Source organism: Ambystoma mexicanum, chromosome 6p (assembly GCF_040938575.1).
Source record: "Ambystoma mexicanum isolate Mex_15411 chromosome 6p, UKY_AmexF1_1, whole genome shotgun sequence".
Lineage (NCBI taxonomy): Eukaryota > Metazoa > Chordata > Amphibia > Caudata > Ambystomatidae > Ambystoma > Ambystoma mexicanum.
In genome coordinates this window covers 1,479,998,726-1,480,023,867 of record NC_090935.1, presented here as the reverse complement: position 1 = coordinate 1,480,023,867, position 25,142 = coordinate 1,479,998,726, and the positions used below count along the sequence as shown (strand labels likewise).

Sequence of the window (25,142 nt, the reverse complement as noted above, 5' to 3'; positions counted from 1 at the left end):
AGAGTAATGCCACTTCCACTGAGAAGGCAAATGTAGAACATTTTGTAAACTAATGAACTCAGATGAATACTGTATTGACTGCAACTTTTTCATTGATGCACATGATTATTCATTTTATTGGATTGCTATATTGTGAAAAGAAGAAAAAGAACAAATTGTTTTTAGGAATTGGCTTGGATCGTAGCCAGATTCTAAAAACAAAAGGAGGGTATGTAAGGATATTTGGCGTGTTACAGCACAGAGTACAGCACTACTGCACAGGTAGCAACATTTTTTTTGCAGCACCACCACAAGGGTACGGTGCATTGCTATATGTGTTACCAGATTAACAAGGAAAGACAGGCCATTCAGTCAAAAATGATTTTAACATATAAGATGCAAATCTATTTTTACAGTTAAAAGCACACGTGCACATTCAAAAATGCACACTATTTTTCACCTAAAATGCCTATGGTGCGAGAGACACATTTGAAAATAATAACTAACATTACTTATAACTAACCTGACTAATGAAACATAATCCACTAATAAAAATGTGTCTCCACTGCAGAATTAGGCCTATTCTGAAAGTGAACTTTTAAACGCACATCCATTTTTTTTTCTCTGCTGCCCTCTCCACATAATTACAGGAAGCAAAAGAGCTCGAAAGAACAGGAAATCAGTTGGTTACAAAGTATTACTATAAAAATGAGCCAATGTGTAGAGAAGGAGGAGATGGCATGATTGATTCTGATTTGAGCAGCGTCATAGCAAGTATCATGCTAGAGGGAGTGATCAGAGTTTTGCTGGGGGGAGTTTGAGGAGAGAGAAGGGCAGTCAAGATTTGGCAGAGCTGGGAGAAGGACCTATTTTTTCCTGGTTGGAGCATTCCTATCTGCAAAAGCTGAGAATTCCAGGCAATGACCCCGGTTTGAGAAGGGAGGCGTTCTTTTTCACTGGGGTTAATCTTCAAGGGAGCCACATTCAGAAAGAGAACAGCTGAAGAAAACTCTGAACAGATAAGGTAATTACATAAGTGTGGGAGCTGAGTGTGTACGAGACGAGAATGTTCAGTCAGAGTAGGAAAGGAGATTCCGGTGCCTTAATCACACGTTAATGTTGCAAATTGTGTTCTGTTCTCCGCCAGTTTTTTTTTTCAGTGTATTACAGACAATGCTGTTAATGTGCTGTTTTATTTATTTCTGTAAAGAGTGAGATCGTGTTTAAATGCAACTTTTATAATACAGAAAAATATTTGAAAGCAGACGGGTGGTGTGTCTTCTATTTACCAATACAGTGCTGATGATGAGGGGAGATTTTTAAACAATGCAATTGTCATTTTAAGACAGATGTGTGCATGATCATATTCAGTATGGAGAGTTGAGAGTGATTGTTTGTAGCATAGCTCGTTGGAGGTACATGAGCCAACGGGAAGAGGGACTCTCTGAACATAGTTCCCTACCGTATATAAGGTAGTGGAAATTACCACAAAATTACCACATATAGCTCTCTGTCGTAAATAAGTCAGTGAGATCGCCCATGGTGGCACACTAACACTAACACTGAAAATGTGGTATTCCTAAAATGTAGGTCTGAGGTCTCTGTAGTGATTACACGAAAAATCTAAGCAAAGATAAGGGATTCTGGACATTGGGGCCACAAATAAAACAAGGGAATTATGCTCACCAAAATACCACCAACCACGCATACCAACCACGCATACCAAATATGCATGTCTAGGTGCTGAAATAATGCATGTCCACTGTATTATTGTTGCACATGGCCAAATCTGAATACAAGGAGTGATTATTGCTAAGTTATTTTTTGGCGGTAATAAAATACCGTCAGGCCCCAAAACTCCACAAAATACCCTACAAGGCGCAGCCCAGGGACGTCATTTCACCAAAAGGCCAGGGGTAGCGGAAGTGACATCACACGACCTTTGACCCCCTGATGACATCACAGGAAGTGATGTCATTTGACCCCACCCTGAAGTGATATAGCGGGAAGTGATGGAACACGACCCTTCACCTCTTGACAAAACAGTAAGTGGCACCACACAGCGTTGTACACTACGAAAAATATGGTTATGATATCACTATAATGTGATGTACATTTCATACAAGAATAGATCGCCATATGTATCCTTAAGATCAGTGTGTATAGGCCCATATTACCAAATTACTGTGAATGCAAGCAAACGTCCATGACCAAATGATAATGATGTGTTATTATATAGCACTTACGCTTAAGCGCTTTACATAGAAGAAATATACACCCAATATCACCCAACCTGTGTTGGTACCCATTTATCAACCTCAGAAGGATGAAAGGCTGAGTTGAGGTGTTTAAGAACAGGCTAAATCAGTGACTCACCCCCTGAAGTGTGCCTGGAATAAACCTTTAATGAGTCTAGCAATTATTGTATAGAATTCCAGAAAGGCATTCCTATTCTTTCTTATTTAGGGTCAGTGCTGAAAGTGTTAGACTTGTGGCACTCCTGTTCTTATTTTTCTTCTTTTTTTAAGGGGCCTGAACAAGAAAGCTAGCCACTCCAGAATTAAAGATCCACATGGTGCTGGCCACAGCCCAGGAGCTTGCATTGCAAAAAAAAAAAACTTTTTAAAAAAAAAATGTTTTAAGAGGTCGCAAGGGAGAAACAGAGGTCGCAAGGGAGACCTCAGAGGTCGCAGTTGAGACCTCTGGCGACCCCCAAATAACGTCCTGGCGCAGCCGCGCCGCCACTGGTGCCAGGCACTTGGTTAAGACCCTTGGGGCTGACTTCAACCCGAAGGGCAGGGCCTTGAACTGGTAGTGCCGCCCTTGTACCACTAAACGTAGAAACCTTCGATGTCCTTTGTGTATTGGGATGTGAAAGTAAGCATCCTCCAAGTGCTTGGAAGTTGCCTTCCTCCAGCTGTCCCAGCACGTGCTGAAGGGTAACCATCCGGAACTTCTGGGCTTTGATGTATTTGTTGAGGCGATGAAGGTCTAGGATGGGTCGCCAGCCACTGGTCTTCTTTCGGACGAGCAAGTACCGTGAGTATACTCCGGAGACCCAGAGCCTCTTTGGGACAAGTTCTATCACGCCCTTTCTCAGCATGGCTCGTACCTCCAGAAGCAGCTGTGGAACGTGATTTTCTTTCCTGGGCACAGGAGGGAAATGGGGGCACTTTCTTTGAAACTCCAGAGTGTGCCCGTGGGCCAGGGCATCCAGCACCCAGTGGTTGGTGGAGATGGACTCCCACATGCCGACATATTCGCCAGCTGGCCTTTCACCGGGGTGCTTAGGTGGGGGCCCAACGTCAGTTCAATCCTGTTTTGCTGAGGCCTTGCCACCCTGGGCTCCTTGGCGATGACGATGGTATCCACCGCTCTTGATGCGGCCTCTGTAAGCTTCCTGCGAAGAGGAACGGGCAGCTTGGCGGTACAACAATGAACTGCCGCCAAATCCTTTGGAGGTGCCTTGAGATTTGCCTCTGGAGGTCCGAAAGGATGGCCGTCGTTGATGAAGAGTGCCTAGGGCACGGGCCATCTCGGTGTTCACTTTGATGGCCTATAGTGACTCGTCCGCCGCTTTCCCGAATAGGTTGTTTCCATCGAAGGGCATGTCCAGTACCCTGGTCTGCACGTCCTGACGGAAATCGGTGGCATTGAGCCAACCGCCCCGGCACAGGCAAACGCCATTGCCCATGTGGCGAAAGCCAGTGTCGGCGATGTCCGTGGCCACCGTGATGGCGTGATCCGACGACACCTCGCCTTCCTGCAGGATTTCAAGGGCTTCCACCCTCTTGTTGTCTGGGAGGAAGTCCAGGAGGGGAGCGATCTTAAACCACAGCTCCTTGTAGTAGCGTTCCACGATCGCAAGGGCTTTGGCCGCCTTGATGGTTGTCGCTGCCGACGAGATGACCCGTCCCGTGGGGAAGTGGAAGTTGATGCTGTCGCCCCTGCCGATTTCTTCTTGGCCGCTGCGGAGACAACCAAATCCGGGGACATCTATGCTCTGAGGCACATAGGAGCGGAGTCTGGGACCCGATACTTCTTCTCGTACCGGTCCCTCTTTGCAGGGGCCGTGGACGAGTTCTTTAGCAGGGACAGTCCTTCGTCCCAGATATCGTCCAGTAACGGGACTGAGAGGATGGTCTTCCTTTTGGCCTCCCATCGTTGGTAGAGGAAATCTTCCTTCTTCTGCTCTTCAGGGCGCAGCTGGAAGAGCTCTGATGCCCTGGCGATCATGGTGTGAAAGGAGCCAATTTAGTCGGTGGGGGAGGCCCGGGCAGGGGGTGATGGGAGATCCATCCTGTCGTCACCACCGCCGTCGTCCATCGTCGCTTTCTCCGTCCCGTCTCATCCCTCGGTGGAGGGGATGGAGGTGAAGGATGGAAGGGAGGGGGAGGCTGGATTCGCCTCTGCTTGCTCGGTGGGCACCCTGACAGTCCAGGCGCCGATGGATCGTGCGCTGGAGGTAAGAGCAACCTTGTCCTTATCTCCGTACACAGGGTCTGCAATGCCATCAAGAGTGCTCTTGAAATTGTCCTGTGGCGTAGGCATCAGTTGCGACGGGAGCGACAGCTGGGGCGCAGGGTCCTCCGTTTCCTCCACGGCCTGCGGCTCCTCGTCGGCTCCACCATTGCTCTCCACGTCCGCCTCGTCAGGATCCCTCCAGTAGGCCTCAAACTTCTTGTCCAGGATAGCTTTGACGCCAACCAGCTCATCCTCGGAGGTGGAATCTGTGTCTGTTATGGCTACCGTGCCCCCCTCTTTCCCATCCCGGGGTTTCACGGGGTCTTCTCGATAGGCTGGAAAGATGATTACCTCCGGGGTGGTAGGGAAACTCTAGGCCCGGAAGTTGTCTCCACTGGGGCAGCCGCCTCCACTCCTTCAATCGAGGCCTTCGCCGGGTGAATCAGGGCCTTCACGACCTTAGGCGCGTCTGAGGCCTTCACCTTAGGGGGGGTCTCCACCTCGCCCCCCCTTGGCTTTCTCTGTCGGGATTGACCGGGGCTTCTCCCGAAGCTTACCCGGGTTCTCCGACTTCCTTTTCCCCGAGCCAGAGCATTGGCTCGTGGTTGATGGCATCGGTGACATTGCGCCCTGCCTGGCAGCTGAGGAGCCCGAACCAACGGCGCTCCCGGTACCCGCGGACTCACAGTGCTTTGCCTTTTGTTGGGTCCCATCACCGGAGCACCCTCAAAGGTCTTAGAAGACTGCTCTGACTTCTTCTTCTCACCTGCTGCTGGGCTCTTCACCTCCAGCCAGTTGGTGAGCCGAGTACGACGGTCCTTCATTGTCCGGACGGACATGTTCTTACAGAACGCACAGTCCTCCTCCACGTGCGACTTGTTGGCGTGAAGGCAGTGCAGGCACAGGGAGTGCTCATCTTCTTTGAAGACATTATGTAATCCACATACTGGGCAGTTCCTGAACAGTTTGGATCCAGTAGGTGTCGAATCTCCTTTGTCCTGGGCCATATCCGAATCGGGGTAGGCCCCAAAGGTCTTCTGGAATCCTCCAAGAAGTGCAATTTGACGAAAATCCACCCTTGAGGGGCGCTTTGGGATATGTACTGGAGATCGTGCTGCATGGATGTGGTTCTTGTGGACATTTATTTGTAGCAGGATGAATCGGAGCATGGGGATACACAGTTTGATCCTGTGTGCCATTCATGAGTGGACAGGGCCAGATAGGGGAAGAAGGCCTTAATGGGTGACCTTTGTGGGAGGCCAGCTTTGCCTGCCGGCTCCCTTGGTCTGCTGCAAACAACCCATGAGGCTTCCAATCGGCTGGATGCGAGGGCGGGCCATCAGGGTGCATCTCTGTGATGGCGTCAGACATTTTTTAAATGTACAAGGTAGAGGGGGGCCCAGGAGGGCTTACCTCAAGTACGGCATCTGCTGCTGTGATGAGGCTGGTGGTGAGCACACAGGTGGACCTCTGCAGTGCTCTGATGATCGTGCCAGAAAGGGGAAGAAGGCCTTAATCGTTGGCCTTTGTGCGGGCAGGCTTCACATGCCGGCTCCATTGGTCTGCTGCAAAGTACCCACGAGGCATCCAATCGGCTGGATGCAAGGGCGGGCCATCAGGGGGGCATCTCTGTGATGGGGTGGCCGGGTGAAAGACGCAGCCATTTTTAAGAGGATCTGATGCTCCGTACAAGGTAGAGGGGGCCCCGGAGAGCTTACCTCAGGTATGGCATCTGCTGCTATGATGAAAGCTGGTGGTGGGCACAGGTGCACTTCTATACCCTATGACATGCTTATGCACTCCCTCACCCGTGACAAGATGTGCAGTGATGTCTTCTGATTCACCTTCACCCTCTTAAGGAAAGTCTTGTTCTCTACACATGGGCAAGCAATGGTGCAATGGTCCCTGTTTCCTCCTCAGCCATTTGGCTTGGGACCATATATGGCTTATTTGCCTAGTGCACTTCAGTTTTTTGACACAACTCCATCTCCTGCTCTCCGCTCTGCCTGTTGACCCCTTCCACCTATGTGTGTACCTCTCCCTACTTCTGCTGTGGTAAGCCCCCCACAATGATTAGGTTCACATTCGACCGGCACTCGCAAAGTGACCCTTCAGCTGCCATAACCTCATCCTCTTTGGTAGCTACATCACCCACTGCATCACACCAGCTCTTTCCAACCACTGCATATTACCCAAGGTCTCTCTGTTTTGACACAGCCACATCCAAAGGACTAGGCTCTTCCTGTTCCCCTCCCCACACTACATTCTAATAATCGTCTACCCTTCCAATTCCATCACCCCCTCCTAGCTGACTGCCTCAACCTCTGACATGAAGATTGAAAAATGGAGCAGCACTGCATCTTCTCCCCCCAGCTCTCCTTCCAAATAAAATTACATGTTGCATACGGTGTTAAAGTGCAAAAAACAAAACAAATGATGAAGATAAACAAAAGGATTCACAAAAGAGTCACACAATTGGAAAGGATTCCCAAAACATATAAACAGTAGGCACTACTTCCCAGCACACAAAGGGCCCCATCACGAGTTCGACTATAAGTCGATAAAGTGGTGGTAATGGAATTGCCACCACTTGTACCACTCCACCGAATTATGCGATCCAGAATATTGGCACTAATTCCACCAGCGGAATTAGCACCAGCGGAATTACCACTAGCAGAACTACTGCAAAATCTGGCGGAATTGGCGCTCTGGCAATTCCGCCGGCAGAATTAGTGCCAGAAACCAAATGGTATTTCCACCATATTACAAGTGGAAATGCCACTGAAAATCAGTGGTCATTCATTCAAAAACTCAATGCAGTTACCTCCACCAAAAAGGTAGAGGTAAATGCATACAGGTGATGGGAATCAAGTCACAGGTGCACCCAATCCACTCAGGAGAAGTACATAAGGTTCACACCTGACCCAAACACGCATCCAAGCAACCTACAGCCACAACCAAACGTGAACCATTGGATCCACAACCTGCTACCATTCATTGAGCTACAGAAGCATGCATGGCCTCAGCAGGGGAGGAGTCAGTCACCACAGGTGCAGGCGACGTGCCCTGCTGAGGCCACCCATTCCACGTGTCCGCCCATCCCTCTGGACACTGACGGACACCCAATTAGTAACACTCTATTGTTTGGACCGGCACACCACCACAAACCTGCTAACCCTGATTGAGGCGGATCTCCAGAGTGCCATCGCCATCAGTACTGCCAAACCCCCACCACCAGTGAAGCTGGTGTCCGTCCTACACTTCTGTGTCACATCCAGATTCCAACACACTGTCGGGATGCTGCCTGGGATATCCCAGACAATATTCTCAAAGGTGCTAGAGTAAGTCTTGGATGTGCTCATGAAGTATGCCCATCAGAATATCTCCCTGCCCACCACCCAAGCGCAGCTGCACTCAGCTAAAGCAAGTTACTACGTCATTGCCCAGTGTCCCAATATCATTGCAGCATTAAACTGCACACATGTGGCATCAGTGCCTCTCCAGGCAGGAAACAGTATAATTCCATGACCATTCAGACAACATGTGTTGCCGATCTCACTGTCAGTCACAGCTGCGCCCGATTCACAGGTGCCACACATGGCGCTATGATACTGAGGAACAGCACCCTACCAGCTTACATGAACACACACAAGGGACAGCGTACCTGGCTTGTAGGTAAGTAGTCAATCTGACAATGACATGGCACAGAAAACATATGGATGCAAACAAATGTTCTATAATGTATCAACTGTCCACTGACTCCAGTGCAAGTGTGCTGCCTACAGTTACAAGGTAGCTGGATTCATGATCTCTTAGGAGAAAAATTGCCTCTTCAAATGCAAACGGTTACTTAGATTAATTTCATAAGTACAATATGACCATTATCCTAAGAAATCTATGTATAAAAAGGCCAATAATAATGTTAGTGTAAAACGCACGTCTTTTATTGGCCCTCATTACAAGTCACGCAGTGGACCATGGTGCTATTAGCCATCCAAGGTGAGTGGGGCGGTAATTCCCCATTCACCATTTGCCCTTCCCCATTCCCATTTTGCCCCATAGGGCATAATGGGGATGGGGAAGGTGCTAATTACGGCACCGTAAATTACGGTGCCGTAATTAGCACCAAGGTCGCTTAGCGCCTTGGACTTTAACGCCTGCAAAAAGCAGTTAAAGTGTGAATCAGGTGTTAAGGGTTAACGGCGCCGATGGCGCCGTTAAACCCTTAACGCCTGACTTGTAATGAGGGCCATTGTGTTGATTGACTTTGTTACCCCACAAACTCATTCGTATTGTTTATTTCTCCACTGCGTGTATCAAACTATTGTACAATGTGGTGTAGCTGCAAAATATACATCATATATTCCAATGTGGATGTCATATAACCGTAGTTAAGCTTCAAGCATTAACATTTCCTGTTTGTACACTGTAGTTGCAATCGTAAAGTTCACGTCGTATAAATCATTGTAAATAACACACAGCCAGATGGCGTTCATATGGGGCTTTGCACTCTAGAGGAGCATGTGTTGCTATGCTTCCCCCTCAACCATTTTCCTAAGAACAGTAGATGTCATGGCAATTAGAAATCTTTGGCGCAATGCAACCAATGAAGATTTATTTATATTTTATGTTGTAACTCTGCAGTGCTGCTATTAAATAATCTGTAAACTAAGAACATCAAGTATTGGAAGAATGCTTGGTGAATGTAAGTAGCTGCTGGGAGGTTTCTAACCACCAATGTACGTTCTTTATGTATCATTTAATGGCAGATTACCCCCAGTTCGTAATTTGCCCAATGTAATGTTGCTGAATTCAGAGACCTTAGATTGGTGAAGGGTTGAGTCGAACATTGCAGGAGTTTAACTTGCTACGGGAAGGGTCCACCATTCACTCGGTAGAAAATGACAGAAATTAGCAAACATTTTCGTCCAAAACCACAGCATGTGGTATTAGCAGCTCTCTGCTGCCAAGAGTTCGAAAAATGGGCCTTGGATGTCCTTTAGATGTTTGAGAAAACACTGCCGTGGCCTTCCTAGGGCCGGTCACAGAATGGCCGCCGACTGCGTGGACTGCCTCCTGCCCTGTGGCATGATCGAACGGTGCAGATGTTACAAAATAAACAAAAATCACTTTTGATTGTCACCACCCGGGATGCAATCCCATCCTCGTTGCCACAGTTGAAGTGCACCCTGCGTACACACCGACGCCCGTGAGCCCCCTCCCAAGGACACATCTGTGTGGTTCGGGCTCCCAGGTCGCTCAGCAATGCCGGGAACGCCCCCTTTATTTATACTGCACGCGGCGGAGTGGAACGTCACTCCGCCGCGTACGTGCAGCCCTTAAAGGGGCAGCATCACAGGGGCGAGAGCTTGATGCAAAGTAATGCAATCTAAATGTAAAGTGTGCAGGGTAGCGTCTATGATTTTGACGGTCTCTTGGTGCCAGGTCTTGTGAGATGGGAGTAGGAAACGATGAGGAACAAAAAGTGTTGATAGGTATAGTTTGGAATAAACCATTCTCAGTGTGCTGTTGTTGTACTGAGGGACCTTAAGAGTCGTTTACCCTGAAGGATAACCTGGGTGTACGAATTCAGTGATAGGAACTGTCCCTAAACATAGATGGGTTGAGGTTTGCTTGAGGGCTGTGTGTGGCAAGCTGGTGGGAAATATGCAGCATGTGGATGGTGCTTATGCGAGTCTTGGTGGATAGCTCACAAGTAAAGTGCTGGTCTCTGACAAGAAGGCAACTTGCATTTTGTAAGTTTGAAAACTGCAGCAGAGCCGATTTAGCCCTACATCCGTCAAAGGTCGATATATCAAGTAGTAGAAAATTGGATATTAACATTTCAGCATTTAAAAGTAGGAGGAATCCAAGGAGACCTTATCCAACTGCATTTCCAGGAAGATGCAATAGGGATCTTGAATAGAAAGCGGCAGCCTGTCACCACCAATGCAAGAACTTGTGACAACAGTGGTGAAAGGGAACCTGGATAAAGTGTCCTACTTGTCTAGGAATGATGAAAACATTTTGCTTGACAAGATGGCCGAAAATCTCCTTTTCTTTTACGAAATTCTTTACAATGATTGTGAGCAGATGGATATGTTGAGATAGCATAGGTATGAGGATGGGTATCCATCCACTCAACTTTACTTGGACAGGAAATAGTGTAAGTAGGCACTCTAATGTTCCTAAGTATGCGGGACTCGCTCAACAGCTCCTTTGTGCAGGAGCACTAGCACCACTAGTTGAATCGCCTGAAGACATGTTCGCTGGCTTGTCAGCAGGGAGAATTGTTGGCCGCCTCAGTACTAATTGGGAGGTGTGGCTGTGGGCTAATAAGAAAAACATCTAGTTGACTGATGTTATTCATGTCCATTGGATGTCGGAACGAAGATAGGCATCCTCCCGCTATGGTGGCAAAAAGGAAGGGTGGCAATTGGCAACAGTAAAGCTTGTTGGATTTTCCTGTAGGTTGAGAAGAGCTGATATATATGGAAACATCCTTAGGTCTAAAATCACTCCTTATACTTCTCACCTTAGACATACAATACACCCTGTAGGACCGGAAGCGGTATGTTGAGTGGAGGCCCCTGCCAATATCTGAGAAGTTGTACGCCCAGGGTGAAAGAAAGTAAAAGGCTGCATCATTGCAGAGTGCCAATGGACCTTGCACAGGCCTTCAACATGTGAATTTGTCACAGACAATGCCCTTGCAATGAATTTCTTCTATAGCTGTAGCTGAAGGGAACTAGGTTTCCCGTACAAAAGGATTTTGACTATGAGGCGACTTATGGAAGAAGTCTTTCGCAGACAAGGGCTGTCTCCTCCCAAATCGGCACAAACCCATTTTATAGAGCCTACGACTCAAAAATAGGTATTTCGTGCAATAAGGATCAAACTCTTCAACCACAGACGGGGCCCTTCAGATCAAGGCGTCATGGAGAAGTTTGTAATAAATCAGTCCTTTATTAGAAGAGCCTGTGTTAAGAGTGAGCTTGTCATAGATGAAGCACTATTGTAGGGCCTTTTTTGATGAGGTCTATTTGTAGAATAAGATTACTTATGGACTAAGGGCCCTTGTAGACAAGGCCCCCTCACAGACGAAGTCCACTCCTAGAGTAGCATTTTCATTGACTAGCCTATTACGGCTTAGGGCCTCTGATGGACCAAGCACCCTCGTAGACACAGCTCTTAATTGGCAAGCCTGTTGTTAAATAGCCCTTTCTGTAAATGAAGTACCTTTCTAGGTGAGGCTTTTTGTTTTACTATGGTCATTGGTTGATTAAGCTTTCAAGTCAATAAACTATCTTTTCGCCACAATGCCTTCGAGCTGTTGTGCGCTCTACAAATTTGAATAAATAAATAAATCTTGTTGACTAGTCTTGTTTCTTGACAAGCCTCCCTCGTACAGTAGGCTGTCTCATAGATGGCCCTTTACGTGCATGAGCTCCTTCGTAGACTAGGCTCATTGGTAGAGTATGCTCTTTTGCAGGTGAGGCTCTCTCATAGACAGGGTGCTCTCATAAACAGGGCGCTCTTGTAGAGAGGACGCTCTTGTAGACAGCGAGCTCTCGTAGACAAGGCACACTTCTAGACACTGTTGTCATTTAAGAGTCTTCCTCATTGGAGGAGCCATTCTCATAGATGAGACTCTACCACTGGTGAACCTCTCATGATGCTCTACCGTAGATGAGGCTGTCTCATTGATGATGAGATGTAGATGAGTCTCTCGTAGACAAGCCTGTTGTTGACAGGCCTTCTTGTTGATGAGGCTCTCTCATAGACGAGCCTGTTGTTGACAAGTCTTTTAATTGACGAGGCTCTCTCGTAAACTAGCCTGTCATTGATGAGTATTTTTCATTGATGAGCCTCTCTCGTAGATGTGGCTCTCCCATAGGCGAGGCTCCCTCGTAGACAAGGCTCTCCTGTAGACAAGGGTATCCCATAGACAAGCCTGCCATTAATGAGTATTTCTCGTTGATGAGCCTCGTGTAGATGAGGCCCTCTCGTAGATGAGCCTTTCTCATAGACAAGGCTCTCTTGTAGATGAGCCTGTCATTGACGAGGCTCTCACAGACAAAGCTTCCTCATAGTCAATCCTCTCTTGTAGACAAGCCTCTCTTGTAGACAAGCCTCTCTCGTATTTATTTAATTTATTTATTTTATACATTTATAAAGTGCACTGGCAGCCCAGAGGCATTGAGGCGCTGTTACAAGAATGTGTCTTAGTTAAGAGGTACATACTTTAGTTACAGGTTACAGTCAGTGTATCAAAGATAGGTAGACAAGGCCCTCTCAAAGACAAGCCTTTTTTGTGGATGAGGCTCTCTCGTAGACAAGCCTGTCATTGATGAGGCTCCCTCATGGACGAGGCTCTCGTAGACGAGGCTCTGTTGTATACAAGACTCTTCCATAGACAGGGCTCTCTCATAGATGAGGCTCTCTCATTAATGAGCCTTTCACGTAGAGAAGCCTCTCTCGTAGATGAGCTGCTCTCATAAAGAAGGCCCTCTCAGAGACAAACCTTTCTCATGGATGAGGCTCTCTCGTACATGAGCCTGTTGTTGACGAGGCTCCCCTGTAGACAAGGCTCTTGTAGATGCTCTCTCATAGATAAGCCTGTCATTGACGAGGCTCTCTCGCAGACAAGGCTCTCTCGCAGACAAGGCTCTCTCATAGACGGGGCTCTCTCATAGGCAATCCTCTCTCGGAGACTAGCCTCTCTCATAGACGATCCTTTCAGGTAGACAAACCTTTCTCATAGATGAACCTTTCCCATGGGCAAAGCTTTCTTGTGGACGAGCATCTCTTGTGGACGAGGCTCTCTCATAGATGAGCCTGTCATTGAGAAGTATTTTTCATTGACGAGCCTCGTATAGATGAGGCCCTCTCATACACAAGCCTTTCACATGGACAAGGTTCTCTCATAGACAAGCCTGTCATTGACAAGGCTCTCTGGTAGATGAGGTTCCCTCATAGTCGAGCCTCCCTTGTAGACTAACCTCTCTCGTAGACAAGCCTTTCTTGTGGATGATGCTCTCTTGTAGACAAGCCTGTTGTTGACAAGTCTCCCTCATAGATGAGGCTCTTGGAGACAAGGTTCTCTCAATGGCAAGCCTGTTGTTGACAAGGCTCCTTCGTAGATGAGGCTTCCTCATAGACCAGGCTCTCTCATAGATGATCTTTTCTCATAGACAACAAATGTGTTCTATGACAAGCTTTCTTGTGGACATGCCTGTCAGAAACTAGGCTCTCACATCGACAAGCCTTTCTCATAGTTATAGGTTGTTGTTGGCAAGCCTTTCTTATTTATGCATGAAGCTCTTTCGTAGACTAGGCTTTGTGTAGATGAAGCCCAGTGGCACCCAAGGCTTCCCCTTGACTATGCTTCCTGTGAGAAAACAAGCCATGCTTATAGCCATGCCCTTCATAATACCATTGAAATAAAATGAATAGTAAATCAGACACATGTCAGTTTAAGAAGTGGTTTGAGACGCATCATGCAAATTATGTGTAGAAACTCCTTTACTCTAGTAAAACCTTTGAACAAAGATGTATTAATGAGCCAGAATCAAAGTTTTGGGCCGAGCAAAGGCAGAAAAGACTTCTTATTTGCCTACATTATACACAGATGTGTTTTAAAAAACTTTAACTAGAGCACGTTTAGAAAGGCTCTCTAAGATCAGTCATGGCAAGGAGACGAAGGCACACTCATTGGACTCTGCCCGAAGGAACAGAGTAAACTTGTGCCCCACTGTAGGGGAGTAGCAAGAGTATAGAAACTCCCAATCCCCACATTAGTAAAGTACTTATATGTAGCTTTCAGAGGATGTAAAGTTCCAGTTGTAGGTTGAAATGTTCTTGATGAAAACGTCAAGTTAAGTGAGAGCTATGGAGAGGAGTCCCAGCACTGAATGTGCAGTAAAGAATCTGAAGATGGCCTATAGGGGCGGAGCTTTAGGAGGCACTTCTTATTGGCTATGGGGTAAATGACCCAAACCACTAATGAGTGAACGCTAAAGAGACTGCAGTTTTTTCTTCATTTCAAATTAAACTTTTAATGTTACCCAGGATTTGCACTTTGACACAGGGAATATTCAAACAAGCTTGTGAATCTATGAAATATCCAATGCTGGATAAAGTATAGATGTTGCAGATGGCAAGGTGGCTCTCTACGTCATGCAGCAAGCTAAGTGAGAGGAATACGTCAACCAGACAAGCCAGGAAAGTGTTGATCAGATGAAATGATGAATACACATGTTAGACTGTCACCAGGAGTAGATTTTTGCATTAATCAAGAGAGATATTACTAAGGGAGTGACTAACTGCGGTGATCGAGGAGCAACGTTTCGGTGTGATGATAGAGCATCATTGTTTGAGGAAATAATTAGTGTTTTAAGGTGCAACAATCATGGAGCAGAGTTTAAGATGAATAATGTTAGTGTTAAATAAGGTCCAAAGATCCCAGGGTTGTTGTCATCAAGGGGTTAAATGCCAGCATCACATCACCACAAGAGTACAGTCAAGGAGAACATGACATGGGTTTCAAATAAGGAGAACATCAGAAAGGTAAAGTGAAGAAGCATATTTCACAGGGGGGCAATCATGATATTCAATGTGTGTTACTCTGGTGCAACATACATGGGCAGAACTACTAGTGTAAGGCCACTTTAACAGTGTTCCATCGGCTACAAGTGTCACAGTGGTACAGTTATTGGATGAGGAGTCCAAATTCCAGATAAATATGAAGGTTCAGTCAGGAGTCAACAGTGGTGTAATTAATCAGTGAAATGTAGAGACTCTAATGGCCTAATTCACAGAAGCGTTTTATAATGTGAAAACCCTATTGGAAAACGCTATGTGAATAAGGGCCATAATGTCCACTGGATTCACTTACATCAGAGTCATGTGGCACAGTTGAGTAGGCCCACCTGGGAGCTTTGAGGGGTAGAACTAGCGCAAAGTGCCTGAGTGTGGCATGCGTGAGATGACTAAATTAGGCAAGTCTGTCCTACGGAAGCTAGGTTTGTGGAGACAAGGCCTACACAACATGGCCACTGAGTGGCCAATACATGAGAGGTGCAAAGGGCAATATGAGAGAGGTTTCGGGGAGGGAGGGAAATGTTTGTTCATGACTGAAAATACATTTAATAGAACCCCCAATTCAAGCTAGTAATCCCAGAGGTAAGCTAATATGGAGCACACCAGCGGTCTGCTCCCCCTTGAGAGCCAGAATTAGCTGTTCCTTCGAACGAGGTCAAGATCAGCATCTGCCTAACCCCGGTAAGTCAGTAGAGGAAATGTGGTGCAGAGCAATATGCAAGAGGGTTGGGGAGGAAGGTGAAGGCCGGTACAGATTGTAGTCCTTGAGAAAAGGCATGAGGATAGGGTATAGCTTCACTCACCAATGGTGCTGGTTGGTCTGATAAGGAAGTCAGACGCGGTACATGTTGAGGACAACTGTGAAATGTGAAGAACTCAGACACAGAAGACAGGTTAGAAGGGTTCCATGTCATTTCATCGCGGGATGTTTTTTGGCTGGGTTTTTTACTGAGATTTTTTAGGGGGGGTTCCCCTTCAACCCCCCCATTTTCTTTAAAAAATATGATGGGTTTTTCCGAGATAAAAAATCGCGGTAAAAAACCCAGCGAAAAAACATCCCGTGACGAAAGGACGTCGTACCGGTTAGAAGAGGGGACTGTCCTGGCATGGTGTTAGAAAACTAGCAGCCATTTCCATCATATTCAAGTATGAAATTGAGAGGATCGGATCCAGGCAGATGGTCAAAGACCTTGGGTGAAGTCATCTGTGTGCATCTCTGTGTGATCCTGTGTGCATCTCTGTGTGATACCTTAGCCCCCCGCCCTATTGCACTGGGGGCCAAGGTACCTGTTGGGATCTCCAGACTACTGTAGCTTAAACTGTGAAATTATTCTGCATAAGGCCTGTGCATTATATAACCCTGATATGATAACGGTAATGTTTCACAGGTGGAACATTACGCTGCTCAAATATGAAGACATATAATACATTACATGTTGTGAAGTGTTTACAAAATCAGTCCCACAATGTTTAGTTTGTATAGGTTTTCATACTTTGGTTTTTCCTGTGGTATAGATTTGCCCTGCATTTCTTTTAACCTTCGTTCCAGCGCGTCAGCTTCTCTAAAGGTTTTCGAAAGGATATCTACAAAACAGAAACATTAAGAGATATTGATTAATCAAAGCACAGTACAAGGATACAACAAACTGAACGAAAAGCAGCAGAATTATTTAATGAATTGCAAATCAGGTTTTTGGACATACATTAATACCTGAACCTATATAGACACCTGCAAAATGAGCGGTTAGTGCCAGTCTTTCACACCTGAATGCTTCCATCTTAATTTCCCCAGTACAGTAATGTATTTATTTGTATACAGGAGGAACAATGCTCTTTTGATCACAAAAGACTGTATAATAGATAGAAAATCACATTTAGCGTGAAACAGTGAGCTTCTTACATTGGGGTGAGTTTGAGGGATATTGTGACCAGGTTTTGAAAGGGAGTAAAAGGAACAGTCACCGGGGACAATACATATGTGGACATCCATAGGTAAGGACAACCAACATTGGACATTTTTAAGTGCAGGTAGGCCGTACAGCCAGCTGTGCGCAGAATGTGGCCATGATGGGTGAAGTGCTAGAGTGGAGGCAGAGGAAGTGAGGGAGAGGCAGAGCAGAGATTACTAGAAGGCTTGTAGAGTTGGATAGAGGAGAGATACAGTAGATAGATTTGTGAACTAGGATAAGACATTTAAAACTGGCCCTTTTTTGCATCGTCATCCATCCACCCTTGTGACGTTATAAGGCAGTAGGTGTGTAGTGAGGGAGTTAAAATAGAGTCATTGTAGCAATAAAAATTATCTTGTTGAGAGGCCATAAAGCATAGTTGGGAGACCTAAGAGGATGCTGGCACAGCAGTCCAGTTTATAGAGTTGCTTGGCGGTGTTGAAAGGAAGGAGGTGCCTGATTTTCCTAATATTTATGAGGTTGAGGAGAGCTGCTGCTCCATTTTCGGAGATGAGAGTATGGCTTCAAGATATATAACTCGTTTCATTGACCCATATGGATATTTATCATTGAAGCATGAATTTACTAACTAGTAAAACATTCTTATGTTTCAATTTTTCCTTATTACTCTGGACACCACTGCAATTATCTGAAATTATCTGAAATTGCTTTTGAGGAATACAGAAATGTATTTTTGGGCTCAACTTGTAGACAAGTGTATCTCAAAGTAGCCTTGTTATGACATTGAAGTGTTGCAAAGGTAGCTCTGGGTTACACTAGAGAACAATTTAGATGGGATGTGTTTTTGTGTTGAAATGGTATTAGTTTGGGGAGTCATGTGCAGTAGGTTGCATGTAATAATGTCCCCGCAAACACTTTGCGTGACAAAAAAGTAAATGTATTTTGCAGAAATATTATTACATTCAACACGTGGGGGACAACCCTGCAGCCCCTGTTATTTATTTATTTATTTATTTATTTATTTTTTTAAATGGGACCAGGGGACATCCCCGCAACCCGTTCCCATACATAATGCCCCCACATATAATGTCGCCAATGGCTTTTCCCGGCAACATTATTTATAGGGACATTATGTATGGGAAACTTATTGCCTGATACCATGCAGTAAAGGTGCTGAGCGGTCACACATGATCCGTGTTCCTACTCAATATACATTGGAAACTCAGATTTGAATCATCAGACAGAGACAGAAACGTTGATGGAAAAAATAAGGGCCTGAATTGTGGTCTGTTAGCAATAAAAAAAGAAAATCTCGGATTAAACAACATCCTGACTGGAACTGACCGTAGGCAGCAACCCTGAGCTGGAGGTAAAGCCGGCCAGTGTAGAAACAGCAACACAATAAATATAGATTGGAAGGACCTGTCTGAACTTGGCAGTGGTCTTATTTGAGAGGGAGTCCATGCAGGACACAATTACATGCAAGGTGGATAATGTGGCCACAATCAATGATTTAATGCATCAAAGGATAAACAACATTACAATGCTTTTCCAGGAGGCGAAAGTCTTCGACAGTGAGAAGTTCTACCGTGGATAAAATGCAGGGAAATGCACCCCACAAAGAAGTGAAGTGAGACAGGCTTGAGCCCGGCAGAGGGAAGCTTGTCCATAATTATGAGAAGTTGAGAACATTTGAACTGAGTATTGATGGCAAGGCGAGTACAGCCCAAGGAAGTGATTGAACTACCAGAAGTTGACAGCCTAAGATTGAACTGTTGAATTGTACCAGTAAGCCAAAGTGTGCAAGACTGATAGAAGTATAGAAGTGTGCCATCCACCTATCTATTGTTTTTGGAAGACTCTCTAGACCCGGTGGTGTTGAACCAGGGGAAGGGAGTTGGTATTGAAGCCAAACTGACATTTTTTTTAGACACTATTTTCCGTTGTTGTATTCCCTTAACCCATTTGTAATTTTGAGAAGGAGGGCAAAGTTAGGTTTTCTTAGTATAGGCCTTTTTTATTTTGACCAGACTGACTTGGACGCATTTGTTATTGTTTAATGGTCGAGATTACTCCCATTCTAGAGTTCGGGCCAGGTAAGAATTCTACCATCCCAACCAAAACATTCAATAAAGCTTTTTGAAACTCGTATCCATTGGGTGTGTGTTTACTGCTCGATACCATGCCTTCCTTACAGAAGGCTGAGGCCAGAGGATTGTGTGGCAAACCTTTAGACAACCAGACATAGATTGAATGCAACCCTCTTGGGGAAAAAGGCTCCGAACACCTTTTGCAAGGATAACAAAGTGTTTAATTTCAAAAAGAAAAATACACTTCAGCAGGGGCATTCACACTCTACTGTCACAGAGCGCACTGATCAGTTCAAAACAAACAATGCATGTTAAGGCACATCAATGTCATTTAAGATGAAAACAATATACAGTGTCATTTATTCAGTATTATTGGTGGGGCCCTTATGAACATACGGTCGACCCCTCATGGACCATCCAATAAGTGGGTGGCGTTGCTTGTATTGATCTTCTTCCACGTGGACCTTGGCAATGATATGTTTACACCCTAGTAACTCAATTGGTTCAATAGATGAATAGACCTTTCTTTTTACATTTCAAACAGGTTGCGTGCATCTGGTAGTTTAAACATGAGCATAGTGGATACTCTCGAGGTCAAGATGGTCCTCAGAAATGTGAGAAGCCTAGCTCGATCCCAAACGTTCTGGCACCCCATCATGCCTCCTAAATTTGTTATTCCCACCCTGCGCAACTCGGAGCACAAATCACCGGACATGGTATTTGAACTCCTCCCTTGGCATCTGCCCCCTCCCTTGGGTTGCATGGTATTTGCACACTAATCAATCGTCAGTTGAGGGATTTAGGTCTTGGGATGGGGGCTTCTGGCAGTTCAAACAGGACAGCTGGGGAGTATTGGGGACGTGAGAGCTCTAAGTCTGGAATGCATGTTTTGGCACCTTCAGACCTCTGCCCTGCTTCTCGTGAGAGCATCCTTCAAAGCCAGGCCCATCCCTACCTGGGCGCCGCTGCTCGCATTCCTTTCTACTGACAAGAGCCTGCAGTGTTCACAATGAACGGTTGTATCTTGTGAGCTAAATTACCTTCTTTCCCCCCACCTGGACAGGGAACAAAAATACAAATGTGCACTGTAGCTGAACCCTTTGATCATCTTCTGATTGTGCTGGGTCTTCCCCATGTTAGGCCTAACTCCCCAAAATGGCATTGGTTCAGCATATTTCCCACTGAGGGTACCCCCTATATTGGACCCCTATATTCATTATGTTATCCCTTGCAGCTCTCTCTACCGCATAACTCTCAGTCGGAACCACTTGGGAGGGTGAGGGAGTTGGACTTCCATCCCAAAACTCCCCCTGTTTAGTTAATCCTCCGTTAACTAATCCGGCTGACATTCTTTGTGCTTCCTCATACCTCCAGTTTCATTCCTTTGGTACCCAAACTCTACAGACATCTTGCAAACTCTCCCCGCCTGGGCGTATTGTTCTTGAGTGCATGTCATGTAAATACAACCCCCATCTCCCGATAAATCTACCCAGTGTTCAGTATAATTTTCAGGATCTGGTGAATGTGTGACTGTCCCTGGGGGATCTATGTGCCTCTATCCTCACACACCCACGCTTCATAGGATCTTCTGTTTGTATTTGCCCATCCTTTGTACCATGAGATGCGCTATTTGCCCCAATTGTAACCATCATGATTGCGCTATTTTGGAGAGTCTTTGTGCAGCACCGAAGGATCATCTGGCAAGTGCAGAACATCACCGACAGAAATACTACGATTGGCGATTGGGACCGATATTTTCACCAGCGCTTCTATCCATGATGGAGCCCCAATTTTAACTTCACTGTGCATATTTGTCTTTAGCTTGTGCAGGGCCCCTATGATGTGCCTTAGGGTCCCATTTTCTGCATCATTTTGGGGTACGTATGTGCAACATGGTGATCCTATCTTTTTGTAGACCCCTCCCTCAATGTCTGTGAGGAGGTCTAAGACGTATCTGTTTTGGAGTGTCATCAACTTGATCACTCTCATCTTGCTCTTAATGGCATTGAGTCCTTGCTCTGTGTGTTGGTCAGCTGGATCACTTCCCACTGCACGATTTGTAACCACTTCACAATCGCTGAGGCCTGCACTCCTGGCTACAGTATGGACATGAAAAATACTTTGTCAGGAATCTCCTTCAGCAGTTTAGAAGAATCTTCATACAGGTAGTTGGACCATCTCTCCTGTCATATGAGTGAGCACTTCCTTCTTGCAGCCTACAGGGCCTGTGGTGCGGGAGGTTCCAGTGGTATTGGGCTGACTTTTTGCGTTCTGATGAGATGTACTTCTGGAACCACAAGGTATGCAGGTTGTAGAGTGGAGAGCGAACATATTCCCCTCCATGATGTGGAAGGTACAGAAATGCTTGCTGACTTTACACCCAGTAGGTGCCCATAACTGTAGCAGCACCCTTCTTGAGATCTGGGATGAACAGAGTCTTGTTACACACCTGGTATTCTTCCTGTAGTTGCACCATAACCAGGCTTTTTTTTGCTTCAATCTATGTCAGTTGGGAGACATGTGCCGCCCATACATCTTGACACTTGTTTTTAACTTCCCATATTACTTTTTCACCAAACTCAAGCCGGACCTCTTCTGTGCAGGTGACTACTGCCTCCTTCCATCTGTTGGATACAAACAATGCACCATTCATCCTTATGAGCGGATGCAGCATACACTGAGGGTCTTTACTGTTACTGTTCTTTGTACATTTTCCATTGTCTTTATCCATCAGCACCAATCTTAATCCATGCATCTGGAACAAACTTTGCACTTGGTATAACACTAGATGGACTAAACACTGAGTGTCTAATGACAACATTTCTTGTGGTATTAGCAACTTGGGGGACCCTGAGGTGTGGGAGATTAAGGAGCAGACATAGCACCTTCCTTTTTCCCCCTCTTTCCCCACCGAGCTCATGTCAATGTACTGCATGTTATTAAATTCTGGATGATAAACTTTCTCCAGTGTATATAGAGTAAGACCATTGTACTGTACCATTCACATGTATACATGGTCCTCTATTATACACGTGTTTCTATAGTCTCCCCTTTTATATTTTCTACTGATATAAAACTAGTACTAAACATATATAACGTCAGGCCACAACAGAAGTTAGAAAAGAACCATACGATTATATACATTATCCACTGGTAATAAGAATAACACTGTGCATCTTTCCAAGTACCAATGCCATACATAGTAGGTATTGCACAATAACATGTGTGTACTTCAGCTGCAATCATAATTTGTATCAAGATGGATATTAGCACTTATATATTGTTTCTGTGTTGGTTTTAACTTGCAAGTGTAATATTTTGTAATGCAGCTTTTTGTTTATGATGTAGAGAAGAAAGTGAGGAACAAACAGTTATATACATATGTAAACTGCTACCTTTAGTAACATTGTGTGGATGCTGGCATGAACAGTATTTTGGAGAGGACACCAAAGTGGGTATTCGGTAGGTATAAGCAACCCAGTAAGTGCTGGTACAGAGGGGGCAGCAGGGGAAGCCCTGCAGGCATCTGAAAGGTGCACCCAATAATGTAGCTGCTTCACCTTTCCTGCAAAAAGAATGGCACACACAACAGTGAAAGGCCCATTCAATCTTGGCTCGCTCCACCTGCAAACAAAATTCCTAACAAAAACGAACTCCTCAGGGGACAGTTGGGTAGGTGGCGAGCTTGCAGGATCCAGTGCAGCACAGGTGTTTTCTTTGGCTTGTCAAGGAGTTGAGAGATAAGTTTGATTGAGCATGTCAAGACAGACAGGTACAGCTTAAACTCCTCCAAGATTGACACAGCCCTGTTAGCATAGGTGGCACTGCTAATGGGAGACACTGACATGTGTGTATATGCCAGCCCGTAACAATTTCATAGGGCAAGAGATGGTGATCCTTACACAGCAGCGTTTGCACACTTAAGAATGCCAAGGGCAGGCGGCAAAGACAGTTTCTTTTAAGAGTAACACATAACTTGGAGAGTTTTGCCTTTAAGAGGCCATTTATCCCTTTGACTGCACTGTTGGCCTGAGGATGGGCTGTTATTACATTAAACAAATCATTAAAGAAGTGCGTGCCATTATCAGACTTTAGTGTGTTGCAAACACCCCATAGAGGGAATACCTCTCACACAACAAATTTGGCAGCCAACTTGGCATTTGGGTGTTTACATGGACCAGCATCAACCCAATGGCAGAATGGGCATACTACTACAATAAGATACCTGTATGTATTGCACCATTCTCCAATGTCAGCGTAGTTCATATAGAGCTCCAGGAAAGGCCCAGTAGGCCAAGGCAAAGTGGCTGGTAGCGTCTGGAGTATTTGTCCAGTGCTATAACTCTGACACCCTGTGGAATCGATGACAAATACATTCAAGAGCTCCTGCAGATTGGGCACAAACCAGTCCTCCTGTAAATCTGCGGCAATATGCTGTTTAGACACATGTAAAGGATAATGCAACTCATATGGCATCACTACTTTCCCTGTTGTGCCTTGCCTCCAAACCAAATTAGTAGGTGACTGCGCACACACTATCTTTGCCCACAACAATTCTTTTTCCTGGGGAGCCCGTCCCTGCAATTCGATTATTTCAGCAGTTGGAAAAAAAGAATAAGGTAGTGGTAACTGTACTTGCATCTTTGCAATCTCTTGGTATTCCTCTGTCTCAGGCATGGGGTGGTATGCTGTCTGTTTGGCAGCTGCATCAGCGGCAGCATTGCCAAGAGAAATTTCATCTGTGTTGTTAGCATGGGCGGTGCATTTCACCACCACCACCACTGTGGGTAGGGACAGATTAGTCTTGCTACTAGTTGCAGAGGGGACCCATCTGCTCTCTTAAATCCCCTCCTCCTCCACCTAGCTAGGCCCAAATGCACAGTAGTGGTGATGTACGCCAAATCGGAGTACATCGTCACTCTGCATCCTTGGGATGCCTCCAATTCATCGATCAAAGCAATCAGTTCAGCATCCTGTGCCGAATAATGCATGGGCAACCTTTTTTGTACTAGTGTCTCATACTCGCCATTGACTAGGTGAACCACACTGCATCTGAATTACATGTTGCCCATCTCTTGGTCAAAAGTGGCTGACCCATCAACGAAGAACATCTCGCCCTTATCCAGGGTGTGGCAGAATGCTTTTGGGATGTTGTCATCAGGCTCATGTGTTGCGCAGTCATGCTCTTCATCATTGTCAGTGATTGGTTCAGTCAAAAAGGTAGCAGGAATAACTGTTTTGCACCGTACTTTGTGGATATGGAGGCTAGGCGGTATTATCTCATACATGGAAGCTCGCTGAGTTGTCAACATGGATTGGGACCTTTCTAGTATAGCGAAGAGGGCATGTTCCACATACACAGTGACTGAGCACCCCATGGTAATAGTGGCAGACTTCTCCATGGCAAATGCAGCAGCAGCAAGAGCCTGTTCCCATGGAAATTTGCCCTTCATGATAGGGTCCAACACACCACTGTAATATGCGAAGGGCTTATGTCTGCTTGTGCTCTTCTGAGCCAGTACTGCTATCACCATTTAACCATCAGAGTGTGAGAAAAGGTAAACACTCTGAGTGTAATCTGGGGTCGCCAACACAGGAACAGTGGCAATTAATTCTGTGAGTTCATTAAAGCTAGTGAGCATCTCCTCTGTCCATGTAATGGTGGTTTTCGTTTTTGGGCATCTTTCAGCGCTTGCAACAGGGGTTGTGTGTATGTGGTGTAGTCAAACATCCAAGCCCAAAAGTAATTACACAGCCCTAAACATTTTGCATATCTTTTACTGTGATGGGCTGGGGGTGCTGCACACAGCAGCTGTGCTGTCAGGTATTTATTATTTTCCCATAGACAGACAAAAGTTGCCCAAGATACAACTCTTCTTGCTGGCAATAAGTAAGTTTAACTTATCCACCTTGTACCCTTTGTCAGCTAACAATTGTAAAAAAAGTGATTTAATCTGTCCTGCACTGCTGCTCACTGGTGTTGCACACAAATAAGTAATTTGCTTACCGAATGATCATAATGGGCACCTGTATGTTGTCTAGATATGCGTGTACCACCCTGTTGAAAATACATGGGCGAGTCACAGTACCCTTGGGG

At 45.7% G+C, this 25,142-nt stretch overlaps 1 protein-coding gene across 2 annotated transcripts in view; it reads right to left on the bottom strand.

Annotated features, from left to right (window-relative positions):
• LOC138510562 (cytospin-A-like) overlaps window positions 1–25,142 on the bottom strand; it is a 1,126,527-nt gene that overhangs the window by 178,000 nt on the left and 923,385 nt on the right. For both annotated transcript variants that reach the window (XM_069626319.1, XM_069626320.1), the window contains exon 14: window positions 16,539–16,629. In XM_069626319.1, coding sequence (XP_069482420.1) covers window positions 16,539–16,629 — 91 coding nt within the window. The remainder of the gene's footprint in view (window positions 1–16,538; window positions 16,630–25,142) is intronic.